At 40.1% G+C, this 26,797-nt stretch overlaps 1 protein-coding gene and 1 long non-coding RNA gene across 3 annotated transcripts in view; one reads left to right on the top strand and one right to left on the bottom strand.

Moving 5' to 3' along the window:
- LOC118009251 (basic immunoglobulin-like variable motif-containing protein) overlaps positions 1-26,797 on the top strand; it is an 80,837-nt gene that overhangs the window by 21,305 nt on the left and 32,735 nt on the right. Inside the window, exons 4-10 of one of the 2 annotated variants that reach the window (XM_035003073.1) lie at positions 225-320; positions 949-1,053; positions 1,273-1,367; positions 15,580-15,712; positions 17,010-17,096; positions 19,727-19,823; positions 21,513-21,744. In XM_035003073.1, the coding sequence (XP_034858964.1) occupies positions 225-320; positions 949-1,053; positions 1,273-1,367; positions 15,580-15,712; positions 17,010-17,096; positions 19,727-19,823; positions 21,513-21,744 (845 nt within the window). Of the gene's footprint in view, positions 1-224; positions 321-948; positions 1,054-1,272; positions 1,368-15,579; positions 15,713-17,009; positions 17,097-19,726; positions 19,824-21,512; positions 23,123-26,797 lie in introns of those variants that run through there. The other variant, XM_035003072.1, reaches the window with a different exon arrangement.
- LOC118009253 lies at positions 5,642-26,752 on the bottom strand. Its single transcript, XR_004678854.1, has 4 exons — positions 26,640-26,752; positions 13,478-13,579; positions 8,791-8,926; positions 5,642-5,901 (listed from the first exon to the last, which is right to left on the bottom strand). It is a non-coding gene; the product is annotated as an uncharacterized LOC118009253 (long non-coding RNA).

Below are 26,797 nucleotides of genomic sequence, written 5' to 3'. Positions count from 1 at the left end.
GGTTAGTTAAACTTAGCTAACTTTATTAAACTGGATGGTTTATTGTTGTTACGCATTTACAATATACTTAATAAATATAAAAATATTTTGAGTAAAGATTTTACACTGGCTTTTATGAGTAAAGTTTTCATTATGCTAACACATTTAGTTGCCATGAATATTATATTTCTGTATCCACATTTTGTATTCATTCAAGTGAAAAAAACAGTCTTTTGTTTTCTTAGGTACTGCATAAGCCGACCACAATATAAGACTTCTTGTGGTATCTCCTCATTAATTTCATGTTGGAATTTTTTATATAGCACAATGGGAGCTGGAAAGTAAGTATTTATTAATTTATTGGTATCCCTAAATTCCAAATTCAGAAGTTTTGTAGTAAAAAGCAATACACTTTTTCTGTAATTGAAGAGTTTTAAGAATAAGTTTTTCATACATCAAGAAAAAAATTGCTGCATTTTGTTATAAGCCTTTAGCTAAAAATAATAAGCATGTATTATTTGTGACAAAATAACTATTAAGAATATAGTTGACCCTTGAAAAACACAGGGGTTAGGGCAGTCTCAAATCCACATATAACTTTTGACTCCCCCAAAACTTAATGACTCATGGCCTACTGTTGACCACAAGCCTTACCAATAACATAAACAGTAGATGAATACATACCTTGTGTGTTGTATGTATTATATACTGTATTCTTACAATAAAGTAAGCTAGAGAAAAAACGTTAAGAGTGTCATAAGGAAGAGAATGCATTTAAAGTACTGCATTGTATTTATAAAAAAAAATTATCTGTGTATAAGTGGACCTGTGTGGTTTAAACCCATGTTGTTCAAGGGTCAACTGTATTACTAAAATTGTTTGCAAATCAGACGGACATATGAACATTGAGGCAGGTTATATTTGCATATGATTGGAATGGTAAAATGAAAGGTAATGTTTCTTTTGTAGTCTTCCACCTATTACCCAAGAAGAAGCTTTACGTATTTTGGGCTTTCAACCCCCATTTGAAGATATTAGGTTCGGTCCTTTCACTGGAAATACAACACTTATGAGGTATGAAGTCCTCGCTTACAGACAATACTTTATTTCTAGTTCTGCGAAATAACAGTGCTGTAGATGTGTGTTGATAGTAAAACCATGTTTCCAGCTGCTGGGCCCCAGCCTTTGGTAGATACACCAAACTTGGGTGCTGCCTGAATTTTGCTGGAATGGGAATAGTGCTGTCTGTGTTATGGAACTGTTGCTATGAGCAAACTTTCTTGTCATTTTCAGATGGTTTAGACAAATTAATGACCACTTCCACGTCAAAGGATGCTCATATGTTCTATATAAGCCTCACGGGAAGAACAAAACAGCTGGAGAAACTGGTGAGTAAGCATATAGAAGATTTTTACACCCACACGCCTTAGGATCTGTCTCAAAGATTGGCTGATTTGGTTCATGGGACATTATGCAAATCTTAAACACAGTCTATTATTTTTACATGTCTTTATCCAAGGGGGAGATCTTAATAGAAATCTGTAAGGTACTTCTCATAACATGGGTGAATATTTTTAGCTCTTCTCATCTTTGCATGTAGAACTTTTAGAATTTTAAAGTATGTCCTAAACACTACTTTAATGCATTGCTTGTATTGTTTGGGCCTATGGTGTGTGTGTGTGTGTGTGTGTGTGTGTGTGTGTGTGTGCTGGTAAAACTCTTTCAGGAAGCAACATGGAATTTGCAGTTCCTCTTCTTAAAAAGGAATGCCAGGATTTTAGAATATCTGATGGTAGGTCTGCATAGTAACATCTAACAACAGGACAATGGTCTTTGAAAGTGACAGAGTTCTATTACAGAATAGTCTTGGCTGTAACAGAGAGTAATGGAATTGATCTTCAGGACTGTTTTCGTTATATGCTTGTTATATTTGACAATTTCTATCTTTCACATTTCATCATAGCCTTTGACTTTACTGATTAGAAAATTATAATATAGTTAAGGAAAAAAATTATTTGACACTTGTTAAAATGGTAATGGAGGCCTTATTCAAGACTATTGTAGTGGATTATTATAATGGGAGCAGAGATGGGATTCAACCCTGAGTACAACAAAGACTACTGGGATTTATAGCCAATTAGCAAAGTGAGTGGATGGGAGGTTACTATAAGGGGGCATGAAGGGGGAGTTAGGGCGATCCTTGCTAACTGGTCTGAGAGGATTCTTTTTTTTTTTTTTTTAAAGATTTTATTTATTTATTTGACAGAGAGAGACACAGCGAGAGAGGGAACACAAGCAGGGGGAGTTGGAGAGGGAGAAGCAGGCTTCCCGCCGAGCAGGGAGCCCGATGCGGGGCTCGATCCCAGGACCCTGGGATCACGACCTGAGCCGAAGGCAGACACTTAACGACTGAGCCACCCAGGCGCCCCTGGTCTGAGAGGATTCTTATGGTAGGCAGGCCAATGGCAGGCTACAGGCTTAGACATCAAGAGTGGGGCATGAGGAAACTGATCAGGTATTAAGGGTGACAGAGTCTCCTTAAACTGGCTTAGCAGGATTCTTGCTAAAACTGGACTAACCAAGGATGGACACAGAAGCCTGAGGTGGAGGCCTAGTAGAGAAGAGGGCTCTGAGGAACTTAACCAGTCTGGTTAAAGAGGGTACATGGTTTACCAAGGTGAAGGACTGAACAGAGAGTAGGATATAGCCTGTTGACCTGTAGCAGGAATATCAAGTTGGTTATGAGTCAGGCACACTTGGGAGTTGACAGGTGTTGGTTTCTATACATGCTGGTTCTGTGACCTTGAACAAGGCATTTAGGACCACTTACTGAGTCCAGTGTAGACCTTTGTCTTTCCGTATTTGTACCAATCCCATAGGGTCACTGTGAAGATAAAAAGAGACATATTTGTTATATGCCTCGCCCCTTGTCTGACACAGAGTAAGGACTCAGTAAATGTTAGCTTTTATTCTTACTCCCTGAATTCTGTGCATTTGCAGAGAGCCTATCCCTGTGGAAAAAAACAGCTTTAAATGAATGGTGTGTGTGTTTTTTTTTCTTTTCTTTTTTGTTCCTGGTGAGACTCAACACACTTCCTCAGGAATTGGTCAGACAGTTAAAAACTAACAAAGGGGGCGCCTGGGTGGCTCAGTTGGTTAAGCAACTGCCTTCGGCTCAGGTCATGATCCTGGAGTCCCGGGATCGAGTCCCGCATTGGGCTCCCTGCTCGGCAGGGAGTCTGCTTCTCCCTCTGACCCTCCTCCCTCTCATGTTCTCTCTATCTCATTCTCTCTCTCAAATACATAAATAAAATCTTAAAAAAAAAAAAAAAAACTAACAAAGGATATACTTTCCAGGTTGTTAATTTTCTCTTCCACTGTGTTTAGTTTGCTTTTTTTTTTTTTTAAAGAAAATTGTCCACTGAATTTCAGTTTTAAAAAAAAATTCAGCCATGTTTTTCATTCCAAAAATACCTAGTTCTTTTTCAAATCTTAAAATTTTTTTTTAAACTTGAGGTATGGTTGGCACATAACATGACATTAGTTTCAGATACGTAACATAATAATGATTTGCTGTTGTTTACATTGCAAAATGACCACAATGGGTGTAGCTCACACCTGTCACCACATGTAGTTACAGATTTTTTTTCTTGTGATGAGGACTGTCAAGCTTTACTTACTTTACAACTTTCAACTATAAAATACAGCATTATTAGCCATAGTCTCCATGTTGTACATTATATCCCCATATCTGGCTTATTTTATAACTGGAAGTTTGTGCCTTTAACCACCTTCACACATTTCACCTTCCCTATTTTATTTTATTTTTTAATCTTTTTTTAAAAAGATTTAATTTATTTATTTGACAGAGAGAGAGAGACAGAGAGAGGGAACACAAGCAGGGGGAGTGGGGGAGGGAGAAGCAGGCTGCCCGCTGAGCAGGAAGCCCGATGCCGGGCTCGATCCCAGGACCCTGGGATCGTGACATGGGCCATCCAGACGCTTAATGACTGAGCCACCCAGGCGCCCCTCCCCATTTTATTTTTTAAAGTCTCTTGTTTCTTATAATTTCAAGCCCCCTTTATTATTTTTTTTCAAATACAATAAACCTTTTTTTCCCTGTATTTGATCTAATATCTAGAATTTGTCTGATTCTACTTTCTCTTGTTTCTTTTGGATTTCACTTGAGATGTTGTGTTTCTTTTTGTGTTTCATTTTTTAAAACTGTAATCTGTTTATTTGGATCTACTTTTGTGGCAGGGTTTGGGGCTTGGTTTGAATTTAAGAATCTTGAGAGAAGATTTGCATTTAGTTTTGCCCATTTCCTGGAGAACTGGGACAATTTTTATTTAAACTCTCTAATTGAAGATTTTTTTTGATGATACAGATAGCATCATTCTGAACTGGTTTATGATTTTGAATTCTTGGAGGGAATCTTGGCTGCACCATCAATCCAAACTTTAGACCGGCACATTTCTCTGGTCTCTGTTCCATGTGGTCACTTTATTTCTGGTTCCCCTCTTTACTGCCTCTGTTGTTCTAGCTTTGCATGGGTTCTCTCCTCTTGTCCTCTTGCAAGGGAAGGCAAAACTTTACCTCTACCCATCTTAGATTTTCAGCTGGGACATGTAGCAAAAAGACAGATGAGCAAGTTTATTAACTCGTACGGCGCACTTCATGTGGGAGAAACCTCAGTGAAAAGTAACTCAGCCTGGTGGCTTAGAATGGCTTACTTAGCATCTGCAGCAAAGAACAATACATTTGTAGAGAAGTGACGGGACAAAAGGAGGCTATTTGGGGAGCCCAGGGCATCCCAGGGAAGGTTACTTATGTGGGAGGGAACTAATGGAGTAAGGTTTGTTTGCAGATTCCTCTGGTGCCATCTCTGGGCTAAGAGTCTGTCTCCGGTAAAAGGAGAATTTACATCCTGCCTTTAGGTAGGGAGGGGGAGGGTTGAGCGAGCTTTTCCTGCATTTGCGGCTTCTTAATTGCCTTCAGCTCAAAATAATTTTTATGTCAGAGAGGCATATTTTGGGTGACAGGCATATTTTGGTTTCCTTCCCGCTCCATTCTGCCCCCCCGCCCCCCCCCAGCCTTATTTCCTGCAGACCTCCTGCAGCCATCAGAGTAGAACTTTACCTTTTATGGGGTTTAGCAGAAACCCTCAGGACAAAGGCCTTCATAGGACCTCTACTTTTATTTATTTTTTAGTCTCTGGAAATTCTTCAGTTATGTATTTTAACAGATCTTTTTAATATTTTATCCAGTATGTTTGTTATGTCATTGGCAGGGCTATTTAGGGTCTCTGTATCCCCAGGAAGAAAAACTGACGGATCAGTTAAAAAACTTTATGTATTTGTGTTTATTTTCACATTTATGTTCTGTTGAATGGAACAATCCTAAACTCAGAATTCTTTAGACAACAATATACTGTGAATGCTGTGAATCTTTCTGTGATTAAACTTATGTATTATGATCAACGTCTATCTCTTTAAAACAGATTTATTTGTAGATATGCATATAGGAACTAAACCAAGCACAATTTAATTAGCAGTGGTACTGTTGCAGGATCGCAGGGTTCTTGTCTCACGGAGTCGAAGAATGAATCTTGTGACACAAAAGGGTGAAGTCAAGTGAAAGTTTATTAAGTGAAGGTGAGAGCAGAAAGGAAAGAAAAAAACTCTCCAGAGTGAGAGGGGTCCTGAATGGGTTGTCACCATGGGCTTTTACTGGCAGTCTTCTATTGAGAACTGACTGGAAAGCTTGCGGCCTTGAGATTCTTCTGCAACCTTGGTTTGTTCCCTTATCTCTTGTTCTTCTCTGTCTCAGCGTCTCCTGCCAGGAATAATTCCGGAGCCTAGTCAGGGGCCTCCTGTCTCTCCTGCCTAGACCTTCACGCCTTCCCTATTCGTGGGACGGGACCTGTGGGCAGAGAGAGCTATATTGGGATTGTGAGGAGTGACTGATTGTATACTTTTTAATTAATGGGGGTTAGGGATAGTGCCAATCTCCAAGGAATCTAGAAGCAAGGCTTTCAGGACCGTGAGGGCCAGATGCTGCCAAGATAAGGTTCCTTTTAAACTTGAAGGCACTAAGGCGGCCACGGGTTCCTTGAGGAAGGTCACGCTCTGCATGTTTCAGGTGTCTATCAATGGGCTGCAAGCTGTAAGGAGATTTTAGTTTAAGCTACATTTCTTTTGCCTTTGTTTTCCATATCAGTACCAGTTATGGATATATATAGAGTTTTCCGTAAACTGTATCATTCAGATTAGTGGCTTGACTTTCATTTGGTATATTAATTATTCCTGCTTTAATACTGAATGTTTTATACAGTTTTGGGGTTTTAAGGTCTTTGGTCTGTTTTTTTTTGTTGTTTGTTTGTTTGTTTTTAATCAGCATTGAAAGTAAAGAGCATCTTTGGTAACCCTGGTGATTCCTTAATGTACTTTTTACTAATATTTAATAATTTCTGCCTGTTAGCCCCATGGCACATTTCCTAAGAATGTATATATGTTTTGTTCTAGGAAAGAGACATCTTATACTTTATTTCTTCAAATTAAAGGAAAATAATATTAATTATGTTGGTTCTAGATTTTTATCCTAGCCAGGTCTGTATTTTAGTTTATGGTGATGCTAGCTTATGACATTAGTCTGTAAAACAAGATACTCATCATTACCATGATCATATTATATATCATATTGACCACTGTCATCTTGTTCATATGATATTAACTTTTGAGGGTAATTTCATTTTTTTTTAAAGATTATTTATTTCTTTATTTATTTGAGAGAGAGAGAGAAAGAGAGAGTGCGTGAGCTTGTGAGTGGGGGGAGTAGCAGGGGAAGAGGGTCTAGCAGACTCCTTGCTGAGCATGGAGCCAGCTGCTGAGCTTGATTTCGAGGACCCTGAGATTGTGACCTGAGCTGAAATAGAGTTGGAGGCTTAACTGACTGAGCCACCAGGTGCCCCAGGTAATTTCATTTAAATGTAAGGGCATTTTCATACATTTTACTATACATTCCTACTTCTCAGTTTTAAAAAATTAATTTTATAGTAGTAAAACCATCTTTTAGCAGGTGTATAGTGTGCTAGGCACTGTGCAGACTTCCTTGCTTTAATTTTGTAGCAATCCTGTACAGATGTATCATTCCCCCTTCCCTGATGGGGAAACAGTTCAGTAAGCTGAACAGGTTGCACCTCTAGTGAGTGGTAGATTCAGGCCTCAGACCTAGTCTGCCTGATTTCAGATTTCAAACCTAACCACTTGTTGTTCTGTGGGTCCCAGTGTTGTGTTCTTTTAATGCTCCTAGTACATTTTAGAGCTATTATATGGTTAATATTTTTTATAATTAATGTACATCATTTTCAGCAACAAAATTATATACCGATAGAAACATTACTAAACATTTTTTTCCCCCAAATGCTCCATGTCTCCTTAGCACAAGGGTTTTGTTTGATTTCAGATTTTTTTTTAAGATTTTATTTATTTATTTATTAGAGAGAGAGACAGAGATAGCAACAGAGATAATGAGAGAGGGCGAGAAGCAGGGAGCCTGATGGGGCTCGATCCCAGGACCCCAAGATCATGACCTGAGCTGAAGGCAGATGCTCAACTGAGTGAGCCACCCAGGTGTCTCACATATTTTTCTTACTAAAAAAGTATCTGGGGCGCCTGGGTGGCTCAGTCAGTTAAGCGACTGCCTTCAGCTCAGGTCATGATCCTGGAGTCCCGGGATCGAGTCCCGCATCGGGCTCCCCGCTCAGCAGGGGGTCTGCTTTGCCCTCTGACCCTATCCCCTCTCATGTGTTCTCTCTCATTCTCTCTCTCTCAAATAAATAAATAAAATCTTAAAAAAAAAAAAAAGTATCTGCCAGGATGACTGTTATTGGTATCAGTGTTACTGGAATGTCATTATTTAGTCAATGGGTTTGGGACATTTTTATGAAAGAAAATGGATAATTTTAGAAGACCTTTATTTTATTTTTATTTATTTTTTAAAGATTTTATTTATTTATTTGAGAGACAGAGGAATAGCATGAGCAGGGGGAGGGGCAGAAGGAGATGGAGAGGGACCAGCAGACTCCCTACTGAGTGGGGAGCCCAATGCGCGGCTTGATTGCAGGACCCTGAGATCATGATCGGAGCTGAAGGCAGGTGCCTAACTGACTGAGCCACCCAGGCGCCCCAGACCTTGATTTTATCATAACATTTTCACAAGATAAGTAGAATGTTTTTCTGGCCGCAAAGATTTAACGGTTCTCCAGTTGTTACAAAGTATAATAATGATTCTCTTCATTAAAGGTCTTATAAAATTTACACTGAAGATGGAAGTTTGCTGGAAGCAAGTGGATGAGCAAGGGTGTCTTGGCACAGTAATTAGTGATGTGAGCCCCCCGCCCCGCGGGACTCCCACCCTTCTCTGACGACTGCGCGTGTGTGACATGTGACCTTTCGTGACATGCATGCTCAATCCATAGAATAAATATTAGTAAAACTTAATTGGTTTTTTAGTGTGACAATAAAGAAAAGTAAATATTCTAATATTTTGTGTCTGTGCCCCAAGGGGTCTTGTGTAACCACTTGGATGTGTCCATGCTGAGAATCATTAACCTACAGCAGCGATTGGCAGAACTTTTCTATAAATAATGCAATAATCGATGGAGAGAATGTCACACGTATGTGTCCGAGACGTGGAAAAGTACTGTGATACAGTTCTCGGGCTGCTGTCCCAAGACTGCGTTGTGAGTGGGGCCCTGGAGACACGAGCCTAAGACTCATGAGTCCGTTACTTGCTTGTCCTATTGCTTACCAGTCTGAAGAGGATTTCATCAGAGAAGTTCATGGATTTTTGTTGTATTACTATCAGCAGCATCTGGATAGAGGGGCAGGACCTATGCAGAGAAGGGTCACTAAAATCAAAGGAAATCAGGGGAATCACCAAGACCCTGAAATTATAATATGAAAGGAAATATGGTATCAGAAAGAATATGGTATCAAAGAAAATCTGGCATAGCAGAAGCATCAGTTATGTAAATTTAAACGAATTCCCAAAGTAAGAGAATGTAGTTACTTATTAATGGAATGTGGGAAAATACTAATAGGGCCCTGGAGACAGTTGATTTAGGAACTGCTGTTCTGGAATTTTAAATTCGTTTTGTCCAAATGTCCCGTCCAACTTTAAGATTTTATTCCCTACTTTTATTAGAAACTCTCTCATTTGCAGATCTTTTCAGGGTTTGTATTTTTTTTATTTCCTAATAGCCTAGTAGTCCTTCATGACTTTTTTTAAGGTTTTATGTATTTATTTGACAGAGGGAGACACAGCGAGAAAGGGAACACAAGCAGGGGGAGTGGGGGAGGGAGAAGATCCCAGGAGATCCTAGGAGAAGATCCCAGGACCCTGGGATCATGACCTGAGCTGAAGGCAGACACTTACCGACAGAGCCACCTGGGCGCCCCACCTTCATAACTTTTTTAACTTAATGATTTGATGTGTAGATTCACCAGTGTCCCTAATAATCTAGGCTCTGTGGCCCTAGGCCCTATGGACTTTTTTATCCATATGTTCACATTTCCTCCAATATCCGCCAGGTCTTTTTCACTGAGGAATGGAATAAACTACTCATTCACCTGTTCCCCTGCCCCAACCCCCTTTCCTTGGCAGGGGGGCGGGGTTGCTGCCATTTCTTCAAATGAATTTTAATAATATATTTTCCCAGTTTTCTTTCTGTTTTCATTTTCCCTGTTACAATACTTGACTCCTGACTTTGTCTTTTTCTGTGCGTATTTCCTGAAGGATGATTGCTTCCCACGTTGGCATTTTCTTGTCTTCCTCCTCAGTAATCAGTTGTCCTGTGTAAACCCTGCTCTATCACTGAAGCTCCCCCTACCGCTTCCCGTGCCACTTCCTCTTCATACAAGACTGATCATTTGCATCTGTTGTTTGGCATTTGGCCTCTGCAGCCTTATGTTTCATCTTTTCAGTGTGTGCACCCAGCTCCTTGACCATAGGGACATCTTTCAATAGCCCTGAGCCCGTATATGGCGACCCATGACCTTGCAGGGGCTGCCCTTGAACTTCTGACCGTGTTCAGAGGGAGGAGTGGTACAGTGTCAAGCAAAAGACCTTCCTGTTCTCCTTCTGTGGAAGAAAGAGTTGAGAAATAGGCTTTTCTCATTTGTTTCTGGGATGTTCGGTAGTGAAAACCTGTCCCTTGTTGCTATTCACTTGAAAAACACTTTGAGATGCATATTCTTTTTGTTTCAATTATTTTTAAAGAATTATTAGGCCTGTTTTGCTGGGTACTAGGCTTCTTCGACTTTGTAACTCCCCAGTGCTTGCTGACATGCTCATTTCCAGGGGGCCCTCAGTGAATGGAAACCGAGCTCACTCAGGAATAAAAGCAAAATGCAGGGGTTTTGGTGAAATTAACAGATTAACTGTTAATATGAGTAGAAGTATTTTATTCAGAGTTGTAATTATTCATAATAAAAGTTTGTGTGGTAAGTGGTCAACAACTAGTTCAACCTATTGGTTCACTTAATAAAATATAATATAACATAACATAATTATTGCTATTATTATTATTCAGGTAACTTAAAACTGTTGGTTCAGGGGCACCTGGGTGGCTCAGTCGTTAAGCGTCTGCCTTCAGCTCAGGTCATGATCCCAGGGTCCTGGGATCGAGCCCCACGTCAGGCTCCCTGCTCGGCAGGGTGTCTGCTTCTCCCTCTCCCACTCCCCCTGAGGTGTTCCCTCTCTCTCTGTGTCTCTCTCTGTCAAATAGATAAATAAAATCTTAAAAAAGAAAAACACAAAAAACTGTTGGTTCACTTAGCCACCAACATTTGTGCCAGGAAAGTCTAATTTTTTTTATTTTTTAAAAGATTTTATTTATTTCTCTGAGAGAGTTCACCAGTGGGGGCGGGGGAGGGGCAAAGGGAGAGGGACAAGCAGACTCTCCAGGGAACCAGACATGGGGCTCAATCCCAGGACCCTGGGATCCTGACCTAAGCCAAAGGCAGATGCTTAACTGACTGAGTGATTCTGGAGCCCCTAGATTAATTTTTTTTTAATCAGCTAGCTTAACAATTATACTAATGTTCATGTATTTCATTTTTATTCTGGTATGTATTATAACTTCTTAGTTTTGCTTAACCGAGAACAGCTACCTCTACCCTTTCCCGATGTGACTCATATATACTCTCACTGTGGCCACTGTTAGGAGCTTACCACTGTGCCTTAGCACGTCTCAGGTGGACTAGGCATTAATATTCTGTTTTCCTCATCCGCTGCTCTCTCCCAATTCTTATTAGACACCACGGCACTTTTCAGCGGGAGGTGTTAATAGACCCATCTACTTTAGGAGCGCTCCAGTGCTTGTTTAAAGCATAAAATCCTTAGCATCGTTCAAAGCCAATGCAGACTGGCCTTCCACTGCTGTCCTCCATGGACCTGCATTTAAAAGATGTCAAGGGAGGAAGAACCTTGCAGGATAATGTTATGTTTCTGGATTAAAGAATCTGGTTCTTGTCTTTGAAGGTATAAAATAATTGTGATGAATTCTTCCAGAATTCTCTATAGTTTTCCTATAGATGATCAGGCTCTATAGAACAAACTTGCACTAAACAGACTCAGAGAATACCAGAAAGTTTATATATTAACTTAGAGTGAGAAATATATAACCAAAGGGACCAGAATTCTCTCGTTGGCTGCTCGGGAAGTATGTTCTTCCTCACTGTATAGCAGTCCAGCTGGTTCTAGTAGTTCTTTTCTCCTTCTTGTGTGCCATACAGATCAGGCCCTGGAGTTGGAAGTGGTTGCTTTGTCATGTAGGTTTTGGATTTTTTAGAAATACTCTGGTTTAGGCTGAACATCATGCTGAATTTCATTTCTATCAGTAACACATTTTTGTGTCTTCTCCTGCCTAGAAGTATTTCCTTGGATGACCACCTTAATGTATTAAATATTGTATTTACTGTCTTTTATTTCAGAGGGTGATCTTTTTCTGACCTTGTCCTGAAATTCTGGGGGTGCCCTATGGTAGGATTAGCTATGCTGTCATACCTTGTATTCTAAACTAGATTACCTGCTGTTCCCTGATTACATCCCTCCCCTGCAATGATTTTGTTTTCTCCTCCTGGCCTTTCCTCTGTCTGGATTGTTGAAATCCTACCACTTCATTAAGTTCTGTCTTGAATGGCACCCTTCTTGATTCTTTAAACCTGATGTGCTCTTCCTCCTTTGAATTATATCCCTTTTCTGTGGCACTGTCTTATTCCACTCTATAGTAAATAATAATGTAATAATACTTGTTTTATCTTCCCTAGGAGGGCAGGTCGAGGTACTATGCATTACTTGCCTCTTGTTTTCCTACAGTTCCTGGTATAGTTAGTAGGTGCTCACAAATTGTTTACTGTATTGAGTTAAATGGAATTTTCCATTAACTCTAGACCAAGTCCCAGAATGTGATCCTTGGACCAATAGCAGCATCACCTGCTAACTTGTTAGACATGCAAGTTCTTGTTAGACATGCAAGTTCTTGGTCCCCACTCCAGACCTACTGGGTCACACACTCTGGGGGTGGGTACCAGCAATCAGTTGTTTAACAAGCCCTGTGTGTCGAGCTTGAGAACTATTGCTGTAGTCTTTCTATCAAGAGCTGGGTCTTCCATTGATAGGAAATTCAGTGATTTTCAAATTGCGCTCAGTTGAGCCATGGGAATTCTATGGCAGTACTTTGGTGCTGAGAGGGGAGAGGACTGGGCATCCAGATTCCCTACCTCCTTTTTGGCCATGGCAACTCTGCTTTTAGCCTTTAAATGCACTAGCCTGCCATGTCAACTTTCCTTACAGAAGGGTTCCATGGGGGCGCCTGGGGGGCTCAGTCGTTAAGCGTCTGCCTTCGGCTCAGGTCATGATCCCAGGGTCCTGGGATCGAGCCCCGCATCGGGCTCCCTGCTCTGCGGGAAGCCTGCTTCTCCCTCTCCCACTCCCCCTGCTTGTGTTCCTTCTCTCACTGTGTCTCTCTGTGTCAAATAAATGAATAAAATCTTTTTTTTTTTTTAAAAGAAGGGTTCCATGTCCAAAAAAGTTTGAAAATTATTATTAAATTAGAGGTCATCAAATTACAGTCCTTTTTGTAAACAAAGTTTGATTGGAACACAGTCATAACCATTTGCTTACACATTGCCTATGGCTGCTTCATGCTACAAAGGCAGAGGTGACAGTGTGAGGAGTGCTCATGACCCACAAACCTCAAATATTTACTCTCTGGCCCTTGAAGAAAAGGTTTGCTAATCCCTAATCTGAATCAACCAGAACCTTGAAGTAAGGAGCAGGAACATCCCTGACTAGCACTAAGCCCACAATTGTTACTCTATAGAAAAAACCCCCCACCTCATGTCTTCTAGAAAAAAGGACATGGTCAAATAGTGTTTGCAGCAGACGAAAAAATGTGAAGGATAATGAGGATAATGAGAGCAAATTTTCTTACCTATCACATTTGCTCCTGAAATCTTGAGTATAGTCCAGGACATTAGAGTCATCATTCTTCACAGTCACACTAACGAAGTCAGGTGTTTTGCATTACATTTGACTTTAAAGAAGGAAAATATGAAATACTTAAAGATATCCATTAAAAAGCTATAATAAAAATCCCTTTTATTATAAGTTTTAGTTATTTTTAAAGTTTTAGTTATTTGGGAAAACTTTCTATTTGACATTTTCACAATTTCAAAAAAGATTTTAAGAGTTTTTTCTAAACCAGTTATGTGTATAACCATCTTTTGTAATTATTGAATTTGTTAGGAGTCCAAATGCATACATTTACATTTGCTCATGATCCTGGAACCTATCTATAATGACGTTCAACTATGGTAATGACATAAGACCCTCGTCTGAATTTTAGTTCTGTTGAGCATTCATTAGAACTGCCCTTGATGTTTTTTTTTTTTTTTAAGATTTTCTTTATTTATTCATGAGAGACAGAAAGAGGGAGAGAGGGGTAGAGGCAGACGGAGAAGCAGGCTCCCCGCAGAGCAGGAAGCCTGATGCGGGACTTGATCCCAGGACCCCGGAATCACAACCCAAACTGAAGGCAGACACCCAATCGACTGAGCCACCCAGGTACCCTGGATGTTAGTTTTTAAATTGCCAAGGGAAGTCAACCAAAAGCTGCAGAAAGATTTATCACTTGTCATTTTGAAATAGAAATTTTAGTGGAAAAGTTCACCGTGCCATGCAGATATGCCCTGGTGGTAGGCCATGAAGTAGAAATCTATGGGAAAGACCTAGATGAAGCCTTGGAGAACGGATTGAAGCTAGAAATGTTATTGTCCCCGTGCAGCTCACAAATTGTGTCTACAGGGGTGCAGTGGCGTCCTGCTGCATTAGCTTTGACCTGCTCTTCTTAGAGGTCTTCAGCTATGTCAGTGGCCAGAAAGTCAATCAGGGAAACCATAAATTGCCACCTTTCATCGACTTCACCTATTTTTAGGATTTCCAGTTTTAACGGGCTATTTGTTCATTAATAATTTAGTTTCTTCCAGGAGATGCAAGTTAACGAAACCTCAGTTAATGGCTTTAAGTATTGAGCGCTGGTAAAAACTTATTGCTTATGGTAAGACTTTTGAAATGACTTCACAACTAATAGAGCTGTAGGAAATATAAAAGGAAGAATGGTTATAAGAGGATTCTGTGGTATGACCAGCCTGAGAGATGTTCTTATCACTGGCTTATGAAAGCTGTCCCTCTAGTCTGGGTAGCTTTTGTAGAAAGACTAAAGTGTGTGTTGTGGGGAAAAGTTTGCATTTTGGAGGTTTGTGTCTTATCTGGAGTTTACATTTACCCATCAGCATCAGTGTACCTATCACCGGAGCTGTGCAAGATGACCGCTGTGGAATGGGAAGAACATACTAGAATGCCAGTATTTTAATTTAATTAAAAAATTCTTACCTTTTGTGTATCTTTTACAAAGTCATATTAGTACAGTAGTCTATATAGTCTGTAAACAAAAATGCTTCTAATGGGCATGTCTAATGAGAAATTTCCAGTGACAGATGTGCACAACTAGGAAAGTTGAAACCATTGTTGTTTACACGAGGTATTGGGTTTTATGTGGTAATTAAATTTTGTAGATGAGGATGTGCTATTAGAAGGTGTTTTTTTTTTTTTAAGATTTTATTTATTTATTTGACAGAGAGAGAAACAGTGAGAGAAGGAGTGGGAGAGGGAGAAGCAGGCTTCCCGCAGAGCGGGGAGCCCGATGCGGGGCTCCATCCCAGGACCCTGGGATCATGACCTGAGCTGAAGGCAGACGCTTAACGACTGAGCCACCCAGGTGCCCCTAGAAGGTTTTGATAAGCAAGGGCACCGTTCAGGTCTTTAGTTTGCGGTTCAGTTTATCTGAATTTCAGTCAAAAGGGTAAAACTGAAAGTAAATGTATTAATAGTTTTGTATCTGTCAGTAGTTTCTCACTTTTCCTCAGCAGTGTCGGTGCGTTCCAAGTAATGTCTTTTGGTCCTTAACTAGTTGTTTGTGTAAAGCATCTACAGTGCTTTATGGTCCCTCAGTTTGTTTGCTTTTCTTTTATGTAGCTTCAGGGGCCTTGTCAAAGTTAACTCATGGATTGAAAGATGAATCGCTGGCTTATATCTATCATTGCCAAAATCATTATTTTTGTCCAATTGGCTTTGAAGCAACCCCTGTTAAAGCTAATAAAGCATTCAGGTAAGCATTTACATATTTTATGTGGATAATTCACCGAGAAAATGTGTGTTATTTTTTTTCAAGTTAGACTATTCTTTAATATTTTAGCTAATTCTTTTGCAGAATTGCATTTGGTTAGTTGTGCTTTTACATTATCCACTTAGATACTGTTGTTCAGACTCATGAAGGGAAACACGTTTGAAAAATCACTCTTACGTTTATTATAAAATGGTTGCATAGGACGTCCCATCTTATGTCATGGTGTTTTCATCCACTGTCCCACATGGAAAAATGAATTATGGAGTCTAATATCAAAAAATTGTCCCAACTGAGTACATTAAACAGCATCTTCTTTTCTCATGGTGAAAAATGTGGAATTTATCAGTGTTCCCCCTTTGTCCCGGGTGAGTGGCCTTGGTACTTGAGGAGAAGGAAGGGGTAGCAATTGCTCTTTCAGTAAAACCTGAGGGTCAGGCAGGGAGAGCATGGCTCAGGCATCTGGGGGTGGGATGGGTTCTTTGAGGCTGGAGGCCATACAGCGTGAGTCCCTCTCAAGGTGCTGTGGGGTAGCGGGGTCCTGGGACAGGATCCTGAGACCTGGGAGAACCAGGAAGCTGGACATTGTATTTTTGTGAATGAGGAGCAAGGGGGAAACTACTTGATCTCTCCAAATCCTGAAATGTTTTATTCTTTGCTCTGGAGGTGAGGTATGTTGTTTCTTCTGTGGTTTCATTCTGCAACTTCACCTTACTCCAGACATCTATCCAATATAAAACGTGAAACAGTAGGTCCTCCTACTTTGTACCCATTAGGGGAGAGTTCTCTACCCCCGCCTGTACCTAACAATAGCCTGAGATTCCTTTACAGCTGGGCTAATCCCTCCCCTCGCTCTACTCAAGATTTACTTGAATTAGTTTCCAGAGGTGGGATTAGGGCATCGGTATACTTTAGGGTTTTATTTTTAGGATGTGTTTTGAAACTTTTTAAATGCACAGTGAAAGGAGAGGATTAGCTGGAGAATGCTGGTAGCATGCTAGGATGTTTTTCTTCTTTTTAGATGCTGAGAGAGGTGGTATATTTCATTTTTTTTTTAGTCCTATATTCTATAATAGGGCTTAAGAACTAAGTGTGATTTATGCTTTCTCTTTAATGGCCTTAAGAAATTTGTTCAAGCCTATACTCCAGTATCTATTCTAGCATTAATGAATGTCATATTTGAATAAACTTTAGTATATCTTTTATTAACATAGTTGAGGCAATATTTTCAAAGGAGTGAATGGCCTTTATTAAGCTTACTATGAATGTATTTTATATTTAGCAGGGGCCCCCTCTCACCACAAGAAGTAGAATATTGGATCTTAATTGGAGAATCAAGTAGAAAACATCCTGCTATTCACTGTAAAAAGTATGTTAATTTCCCCTTTTCTCTTTAATTTAGGTAAGATTTACACATAGTGAAATGCACAGATCTTGATTGTATAATTAGGTGGATTTTGGAAACTGAATACACCTGTGTAATCACCACCCCAATCAAGATATGGAAGATTTTCATTGCATTGAAAGTACCCTCATTCTCTTTTCCTGTCAGTCCCCAGAGACAGTCTCTGTTCTATCACTGTGGAATTGCTTTGCATGTCCTTGAAAGTCATGTCAGTGAAGTCGTACAATATTCTTTCTTGTCTGGCCTTGTGAGATTCATCCACTTTGTCATGCATGTCATGCTTCTTTTTTTATTGCCGAGTGGTATTAGGTACTGTAAGTATACTACAATTTGTTATCTGTTTTCCTGTTGATGACCATTTGGATTGTTTTGAGTGTGGTCTATTGTGGGTAAAGCTGTTGGGAACATTAATGTACATGTCTTTAAAAAAATTTTGAGTAACGGCTTCATTGAAATAAAATTCACATATCATAAAGTACACCCTTTAAAAATGTAAAAAATGCTCAGTGGATTTTAGTGTATTTAGAGTTGAACATCAGTCCCCATGACCTAATTCCAGGACATTTTCATCACCCCCAAAAGAAACCTCATACCAATTAGCAGTCACTCCCAAGCCCCGTCCCCCCAGCCCCTGATCTACTTTCTTTGTCTGTGCATTTGCCTAATATGGACATTTCATATAAATGGAATCATAAAACTTGTGGCGTTTTGTGTCTGTTTTCTTTTTTCACTTAGAATAATGTTTTCAACGTTCACGTGTGTTGTAGCATGGACCAAATTACATTCCTTTATATGGCCAAATAATTTTCTGCCGTATGGATATGCCACATTTTCTTGTGCAAGTTTTTTGAGGACATGTTTATATGTTTTGTTTCTCTTGGGTAAATACCTAGGAGTGGAATTGCTGATCATAGGATGGATGTGTATTTAAGAAACTGGGAGAACGTTCTCCTGTGGGTTTGTACCATTTTTTTACACTCCCACCAGCATTGTATGGAGAGTCCAGTTGTTCTTCATATCTTCACCAATATTTGATATTGTTATTCCTTTTTTTACTTAAATTTTTTTTATTTTCCCAGCTTTATTGAGGTATAATGCACATATACAACTGTATATATTTAAAGCGTACCATGTACTGATTTGACATATATTTTGTGAAATGATTACCACAATCAAGTGTTAATAAACATATCCATCAGCTCACATAGATACCTTTTGTGTGTGTGTGGTGAGAACACTTAAGATCTACTCTTTCAGCAAATTTCAAGTATACAATACAATGTTATTAACTATAGTCACCATGCTGTACAGATCCCGAAGTGTTTTAATGGTATTGTAAATTGGTTTTTAAAAAAATTTGTTTTAAAAAATTTGTCTATTTTCTAGTTTTATTGAGAAATAACTGGCACATATCATTATATAAGTTTACCGTGTACAGCATGATGGTTTGATTTACATATATTGTGAAATGATGACCACAATAGGTTTAGTTAACCAAAAATCCTCCTTGTGATGAGAACTCTTAGGATCTACTCTCTTACCAACTTCCCTATATATCATAGAGCAGTGTTTGCTACAGTCACCCTGTTGTACATCATATCCCTAGTACTTATAACTGGAAGTTTGCATATTTGGCACTTTCCTTTAAAAAATTTCACTTCCTAATTATTTTCTAGTAGTGTACAAAAATAAAATATAATTTATTTATATATATAGGCCTTGAATACTGCATCTTTATCAAACACATTAATTTTAGTAGTAGTTTTATAATCCAAAGTAATTTGTAATTGCTTTGGATTTTCTATACAATCAATCATGTTGTCTGTGAATAAATGCACATTAACTTTTTAAAAAAAAAAGATTTATTTATTTCAGAGAGGGAGGGAGAGAGAGAGAGAGAAAGCGTGAGCGTGTGGGAGTAGAAGGGAAGGGTGGAGGGAGAGGGACTCCCCACTAAGCTGAATGTGGAGCTGGAGGCGGGGCTCCGTCTCCCAACCAGGAGATCATGACCTGAGCCGAAACTAAGAGTCAACACCCAATCGACTGAGCCACCCAGGCGCCCTCACGTAACTTTTAAATCTTTTGAAAACTTGACTTTAATTAAAAAGGAAATATGGACTGTTTCTACTCTAGCCTGTAGGATGGCATGTAACAGGTTGATACATATGTATTTCTTTGTGAAAGTAACCCTTTTAAAACTGAGAATGTTGGCCATAGTTGGTTATACAGAAATGTCATAAAAAAAGAATTAAAGCTTAGTAGGTGGAACAATCTTGATATAAGAGAATTATTGTCATGGTAATATTGTAGCAAATTGCTCATGTGAAAAGTTCCATTACAGGGGCGCCTGGGTGTCTCAGTGGGTTGAGCGTCCAACTCTTGATTTTAGCTCAGGCTGTGATCTTGGGGTTGTGAGATCTAGCCCTGCATTGGGCTCAGCGCAGAGTCTGCTTGTCTCTCCCCCCACTCGTGTGCTCTCTCTCTCTAATAAATAAATAAATAGATTAATAAATAACATCTTTTAAAAACATTCCATTACAATGGTATTTTGTACTTAAAGAAAAGTGTGCTTTATTCTTTCTCTTTCACTATAGATGGGCAGATATTGTTACTGATCTCAACACTCAAAATCCAGAATATCTAGATATCCGACACTTGGAGAGGGGGCTGCAGTACCGAAAAACAAAGAAGGTAAGAACACAATAGTATTTGAAGATATTTCCCAACCAGCCAAAATACAGTATTCTACTCAGCACTCTTTAGGTTGTAAATAATAGAAATCCACTTTAGATTATCTTAGATAGAAAAGTGAAAATTACTTTCAGGACACAAGGGTATCTTTAGAATGAAAAGGCAAAGACTATAGCCTGGATTCATAAGGGACTGGTATCAACTAAAAGAATGTTAGCAGGGGCCAAGTAGTTAATCTGTCTCATTCTTTTTTTTTTTTTTTTTTTTTTTTAAGATTTTATTTATTTTTTGACAGAGAGAGACACAGCAAGAGAGGGAACACAAGCAGGGGGAGTGGGAGAGGGAGAAGCAGGCTTCCTGCTGAGCAGGGGGCCCAATGCAGGGCTTGATCTCAGGACCCTGAGATCATATGACCTGAGCCGAAGGCAGATGCTTAATGACTGAGCCACCTAGGCGCCCCTAATCTGTCTCATTCTTTTGGGAGTTGTATGCTATTCTTATCTGATTATTTACTTCCTAAAGATCAGGAACTGCAACTTACATCTCCCTTTCAGATGAGCAGTCTAGACTGAGACTCACCTGCTTCTGGCCCAGTTCCATAGTTTTGGCCCAGCTTGGGTCAGGTGTTCACTCCTGAGCACAATGAACTGTGGCCATGAAGCAGAGCCATGTGTGCACAAGGTGGCTGGGGGAAGTTCTTAGGGAAAGGTAGGTTCTGTGGATTGACATCCCACTGATATGATCCTACTAACAGCAAGAACGTATGGGAGATAGGAAGAGGAATTATCTTGGTGTTTAAAGATATTTATTTATTTATTTGAAAGTGAGCAAGTGTGAGAGTGAGTGGGGGAGGAGGCAGAGGGACAGAGGGGGAGAGAATCCCAAGTAGACTGCACTGAGTACAGAGCCAGACGTGGGGCTCGATCTCACAACCGAGATCATAACCTGAGCTGAAATCAAGAGTTGACACTTAACTGACTGAGCCATCTAGGCACCCCAAATCTTGGAGTTTGAATTAGGCAAATGGGGAGGTTACAGTGTGTGTGACTGGTGGAGAGGCATATGGGGGGAAGGTGTTTTGGCTCCTGTGGGCATTGTTATATTTTTGTAAAGGTCAAGAAAGATACAGGGTAAGGCAATCTGATGATGTCTGTTTTGAGGCAGGTGAAGGAGGGAAAATAAAGGAATTTATAGGAACCCACATTATTTTTTTTTAAAGATTTTATTTATTTATTTGACAGAGAGAGACACAGCGAGAGAGGGAACACAAGCAGGGGGAGTGGGAGAGGGAGAAGCGGGCTTCCCGCTGAGCAGGGGGCCCGATGCGGGGCTCGATCCCAGGACCCTGGGATCCTGACCTGAGCCGAAGGCAGATGCTTAACGACTGAGCCACCCAGGCGCCCCATGGAACCCACATTATTATAGTGAAATGTTTTAGCATAATTCCTTTTCTTTTCTTTTTTTTTTAAAGATTTTATTTATTTATTTGAGAGACAGAGAATGAGAGAGAGCACATGAGGGAGGGGAGGGTCAGAGGGAGAAGCAGACTCCCTGCCGAACAGGAAGCCCGATGCAGGACTCGATCCAGGGACTCCAGGATCATGACCTGGGCCGAAGGCAGTCGCTTAACCAACAGCCACCCAGGTGCCCTCCTTTTATTTTCTTAATCCAACTTTTTTTTCTTCTCAGGTTGGGGGAAATTTGCATTGCATCATAGCATTCCAGAGACTTAACTGGCAGAGATTTGGCCTTTGGAACTTTACATTTGGAACCATGAGACAAGAATCACAACCTCCAACACATGCCCAGGGAATTGCTAAATCGGAGAGTGAAGATAATATCTCCAAGAAGCATCATGGGCGCCTGGGCCGGTCTTTCAGTGCTAGTTTCCATCAGGACTTGGCATGGAAAAAGATGTCCAGTATCCATGAGAGAAGGAACAGTGGCTACCAGGGTTATAGTGATTATGACGGGAATGACTGACCATGCTGGGCACTGAACATCTTGTGTTACACACATGACTGGTCTATACAATACTGCATTAAGACAGTAGAAGTTTTATTAAGTCTACCCTAAATAGGAACAGATTTTGTGGTACAAGATACATATGGTACAACATAACCTTGTAGTTCTCCAGTAAATAAGCTTGTATATGATTATGATGGGTGATTTCAGATATATAAGCGGATAAGCACAGATTACTGTCCTTTTAAAGTTAAGAGTATGAAAACATTTCACAAGATCCAATAAATTGCATATAAGCAGATCAAACACAAATTCACTTAATAGCATCATGATTTGCAATACTTAAGCATGAAATTATTTCTTATGACTTAATCACCAGACATTTGCTGCAGATAGTTTTATTCCTAAACTCAAGATGTAAGGCACCATTTGCCCTTTTAAACACAATTGGGGCTGTTGATTTCTAGTTTCCTCTCATGGTTAAAGCTCATTTAAAATTATTTAGTGAATCTAGAATTCTTTTATTTGTAAGCAGTATCTGCCTGCCTCATTTGTTTCCTGACTAACTTTCTCAGGATCCTCAATAAAGAGGCAAAAGAGAAGACTCAAGAAACTCATCTTTTCTACTGGTGCATTGATTCAGGATATTCTTGACTTTTTTGACTTGGTATCTTACTATCCAATGAACCTTGTTTTGGGATAGAATAAAAGAACAAGTGGGATCCAAAGTTTCTACATCTGAGGTAATCTGTGAAATGAGATCTTCTGATATTTGATTAGCTTCTCAGCGTGGAGTCCTATGTTGTTAACAGCATTAAAGATGCATTAGGGAAATATCCATATTCCCAATTCTGAGCTGCTTTTTAAAATCTGTACAATTAGCTGTTTGAAGTGAGTGTTAAATAGTTCAGAAAGAGTGGATTTCATATATTTGAGCTCCTCTCTAGTTGATGTCAATTTTTCTTCTGCTTCCAACCTATGACTTGTTCTTTCTTTTCAGGGGCTGTTCCATGACTCAAATCAGTAACTTGATTATTACAAGGTGCTGAATATGTTGGTAACCACATTGCAATACACCTCAAGGAAAGGGTTCAGATTTTTATTTTTAAAATATTTTCATTTTCTTCTCTTTTGAATTTTATATCCATTTATCCATTCAGACACGCCTAGCCTACAGAGAGGGATATTTATTATGAAATGGTCATTTTTCTGAAGAGAATATTTTGCGTGAAATGCAAAGGACTGAAAGAGATTTGTAGGTTGTTGATTTTGTTACTTCACACTGAAACTTTTAAGAAGTTTTCATCAAATAAAGTTTTGTTTTCTACTTTTAATAATGTGAATGTTTTGAACCTTTGTTTTAGGTAGGGAGCACCCTTGGAATTCTGTTTGAAGTCTGTGACAATTGCGCCTAAGTAGTGTATTATAAGAAATTGTCTTGTATCAGACTTTTATAATCAATGAAAACAATATACATTATGACTATAATTTTAGATTCCTGTAAGACTTTATAATAGGAAATAGAAAATTTAGTTATATTAGCTTGAACCAAACGAAGTTGTCATTTTTGTAGGTCAAATATAGTTGAATATCAGCAATTTCATAGAGTTCAATGAAACATTTCAGAGAAGAGGTGGATAGGAAGAACGAAGAGGAAAGGAGACAAATGCAACATAAAGAAAAAGTGACACCTAAGGATGAGTTTATAGAGATTGCCTATTGGCCATAAATAATTTTTTTAAGGTTTTATTTACTCATTTGAGAGAGAGAGAGAGAGAGAGAGCATGAGCAGGGGGAGAGGGAGAAGCAGGTTCCCCGCCGAGCCAGGAGCCCAATGTGGGGCTCGATCCCAGGACCCTGGGATCACTACCTGAGCCGAAGGCAGATGCCCAGCCATCTGAGCCACCCAGGCGCCCGCCATAAACAATTTTTACAGAAGTCTTGATATATATGATTACTGAATAACTTGATATGTAAGTTTGGCGGTTATTAAGAGCACATTGAGGTTTATAGAGACTAATTTTCCAAAAACTATGTGCAAATTACTGCACGCTTCTCTTTCAAGATTAGTAACATTCCTGTCATATTTGATTTCTTGGTCAACTCTTAAGAGTCTCTATAGAAGCACTGAAGGTTCAAATACTGGCTCTACTCGCTAGCTGTATCACCTTGGGCAAGTTAAGATTAATGTTTCTGTGCTTATTTCCTCATTGGTAAGGTGGAAATAATAGCATATATTTTATAAATTGTTTTGAAGAATAAATAAGTTAATGCATGTACAGTGTTTAGAACAGTGCTTTCCAGGCAGTGCTTGCTATTATTACTCCAAAAGATGTGTATTACTGTTCAGAATCTTGACAGCTCTTTAAGCAGCATCTAAAGGATGCTATAAATCCAACATACACCCTAGTTACTGTTCCTTCAAAAGAATATTTTGTATTCAAGAAATGTTCTGGTCTTAAAAGCACTTACAATACTCAAAGGCCTACTTTGGCTATTTGTTTTTACCCAGCTCGTAGGCATAACAAAATATTTAGATCAAATCCTGAAACTGTTCCTTTCCCCACTACTATGTTGGCCCATCATTAGGCCAGGCTGGTGCAGCAGCTAAAGCACATCCAAACTTGCCTTCTCCCCACACACTCAAGGGGCTCAGGCAAGGTGCTCTAGGATCCATCAGTTCGTATATCAGCTTTTCCCATAGCATTTTCTCCCTCAGTCATTCGCTCAGCAAACTAATTTGAACACCATTACCCACTAGGTGTTTCATATTAAATCACTGATCTCAGAACAATCCCAAGAAGAAGGTCGCATCTTCATTTTTTTTCAGACTCTCACTGGTGAAGAAACTTGCTTAGGATCATAGGGTGTCTTAGCCAAAACAAAATACCACAGACTGGGGGGCTTAAATAACAGAAATTTATTTTCTCACAGTTCTGGAGGCTGCAAGTCTGGGGCCGTTGACAGGTTTGGTTTTTCCTGAGCCTTTCTCCTTGGCTTATAGATGGCCACCTTCTAGCTCTGTCCTCTCGGGGTCTTTCCTCTGTGCACACATCCCTGGGGTCTCTCTGTGTGCCCACATTTCCTCTTATAAGGACAACAGTCAGTTTGGGTTAGGTTCACCCTCACAGCCTCATTTTAACTTAATCACCTTTAAAAGGCCCTATCTCCAAATACAGTCGCGTTCTGAGGTGGTGGGGTTTAGGGCTTTAACGTAAATGTTAGAGCTGAACACAACTGAACCCACTAACAAAGGGTTATTATGTGGCTCAGACAGGATTTGGACCAAAGGCTGCCTGACTTGAGAGGAAATTCTTTCAGGATGGTGCAAGATACGCCTGACAGCTTTAGACTAGAGGCTGAAAGAGGTCATTTGGGCAATATTTATGGAATACCTGCTAAACGTCTGGAGTGTGTGGGAGGGGAGGAAAAAATTGAATAGGCAATTACATTAATCTCTGTAAAATACAACCAGGCACTCTTTCTGGGAATTACTCCACAGATGGAGGAAATGCAAAAAAAAGCACTTGTGCAATGGTTTTGCTAAAAATTCCTTTTTGATAGTTCTGTCATCAAGGGTTCCTTTAACAAAATCACTTCATTTAAATCAACCTTTCCACTGAGCTTGAATTTCGTTTCAATACTTTAAATCAGAACCCGTATGTATGATAAAGGCTATCGTTTATTGAATAGCAATGGTAAGTAGTCTATATACGTCACCTCTGATCCTAGCTCAAACAGTCTGCAAAAGGGCGCCTGGGTGGCTCAGTTGTTAAGCGTCTGCCTTCGGCTCAGGTCATGATCCCGGAGTCCTGGGATCGAGCCCCGCATCCGGCTCCCTGCTCCGCGGGGAGCCTGCTTCTCCCCCTGACCCTCTCCCCTGCTTCTCTCTCTCTCAAATAAATAAATAAATAAATAAAATCTTAAATAAAAAACCAAAAACAGTCTGCAAAGATTGGTTTTATGCCCAGTTTGCAGAGGAAGAAGCAAGTTCTGAACAAACGTTACTTGAACAACGCTGAACACTAAGGCGAGGTGGTGTGTTGGGGATCCGACTCTGGGCCTGCGGATTCTAGTGCGCTTCTCCGAGAGCTACTCGTGATAATTAAGTTTCTCGTCATTTCTGGCCTACAAGCCGTGGAATCCTAAATTAGACGCCAGAGAAAACCAAACGTAATTTCAAGGGTTAAGGCTCTTAAAAGGTGCTTAACTTAAAATGATGGCCTGTTATTATCTAGCTACTACGAGTTATCAGACAAAACGCTTATTAATTTAAAAACAGCAGCAAAGCATCCATCCACCTTCCTGTTGTCGCCTCTCGTATAAAACAATACTTGGTATTGGGCGCCTGGGTGGCTCGGTCGTTAAGCGTCTGCCTTCGGCTCAGGTCGTGATCCTGGAGTCCCGGGATCGAGTCCCGCATCGAGTCCCGCATCGGGCTCCCTGCTCGGCGGGGGGTCTGCTTCTCCCTCTGACCCTCCCCCCTCTCATGCTCTCTGTCTCTCATTCTGTCTCAAAAAAATAAATAAAATCTTAAAAAAAAAAAAAAAGAAATGGGGAGAGAGGGCACCTGGGTGGCTCAGTTGGTTAAGCAACTGCCTTCAGCTCAGGTCATGATCCTGGAGTCCCAGGATCGAGTCCCGCGTCGGGCTCCCTGCTCGGCGGGGGGTCTGCTTCTCCCTCTGACCCTCCCCCTTCTCATGTGCTCTCTCTCTCTCATTCTCTCTGTCTCAAATAAATAAATAAAATCTTTAAAAACAAAACCAAAAAACAATACTTGGTATTGAGAGTGCACAAGTGGCGGCTGGTGGGCAGAAACTGATACGCAGAAGAGACGTAGAAAACTGTCACCTCAACAAGTAGACACTCTGCGAAGAGCTGTAGCATCCGGCGGCGACTGAAGGCCAACGTGGAGAAAGCACGGGAAGAACACGAACGCAGGGACTGAAACGCCCCCTCGCTCCGGGAATGAAAAGGCGCAGCAAATATACGTAATACCGTGAGGCGGG

This window comes from Mirounga leonina, unplaced genomic scaffold, assembly GCF_011800145.1.
Source record: "Mirounga leonina isolate KUSES-001 unplaced genomic scaffold, KU_Mleo_1.0 Mir_127, whole genome shotgun sequence".
Lineage (NCBI taxonomy): Eukaryota > Metazoa > Chordata > Mammalia > Carnivora > Phocidae > Mirounga > Mirounga leonina.
Note: the sequence above shows the minus strand (reverse complement) of the source record. Positions and strands in the feature narration are given on the sequence as shown.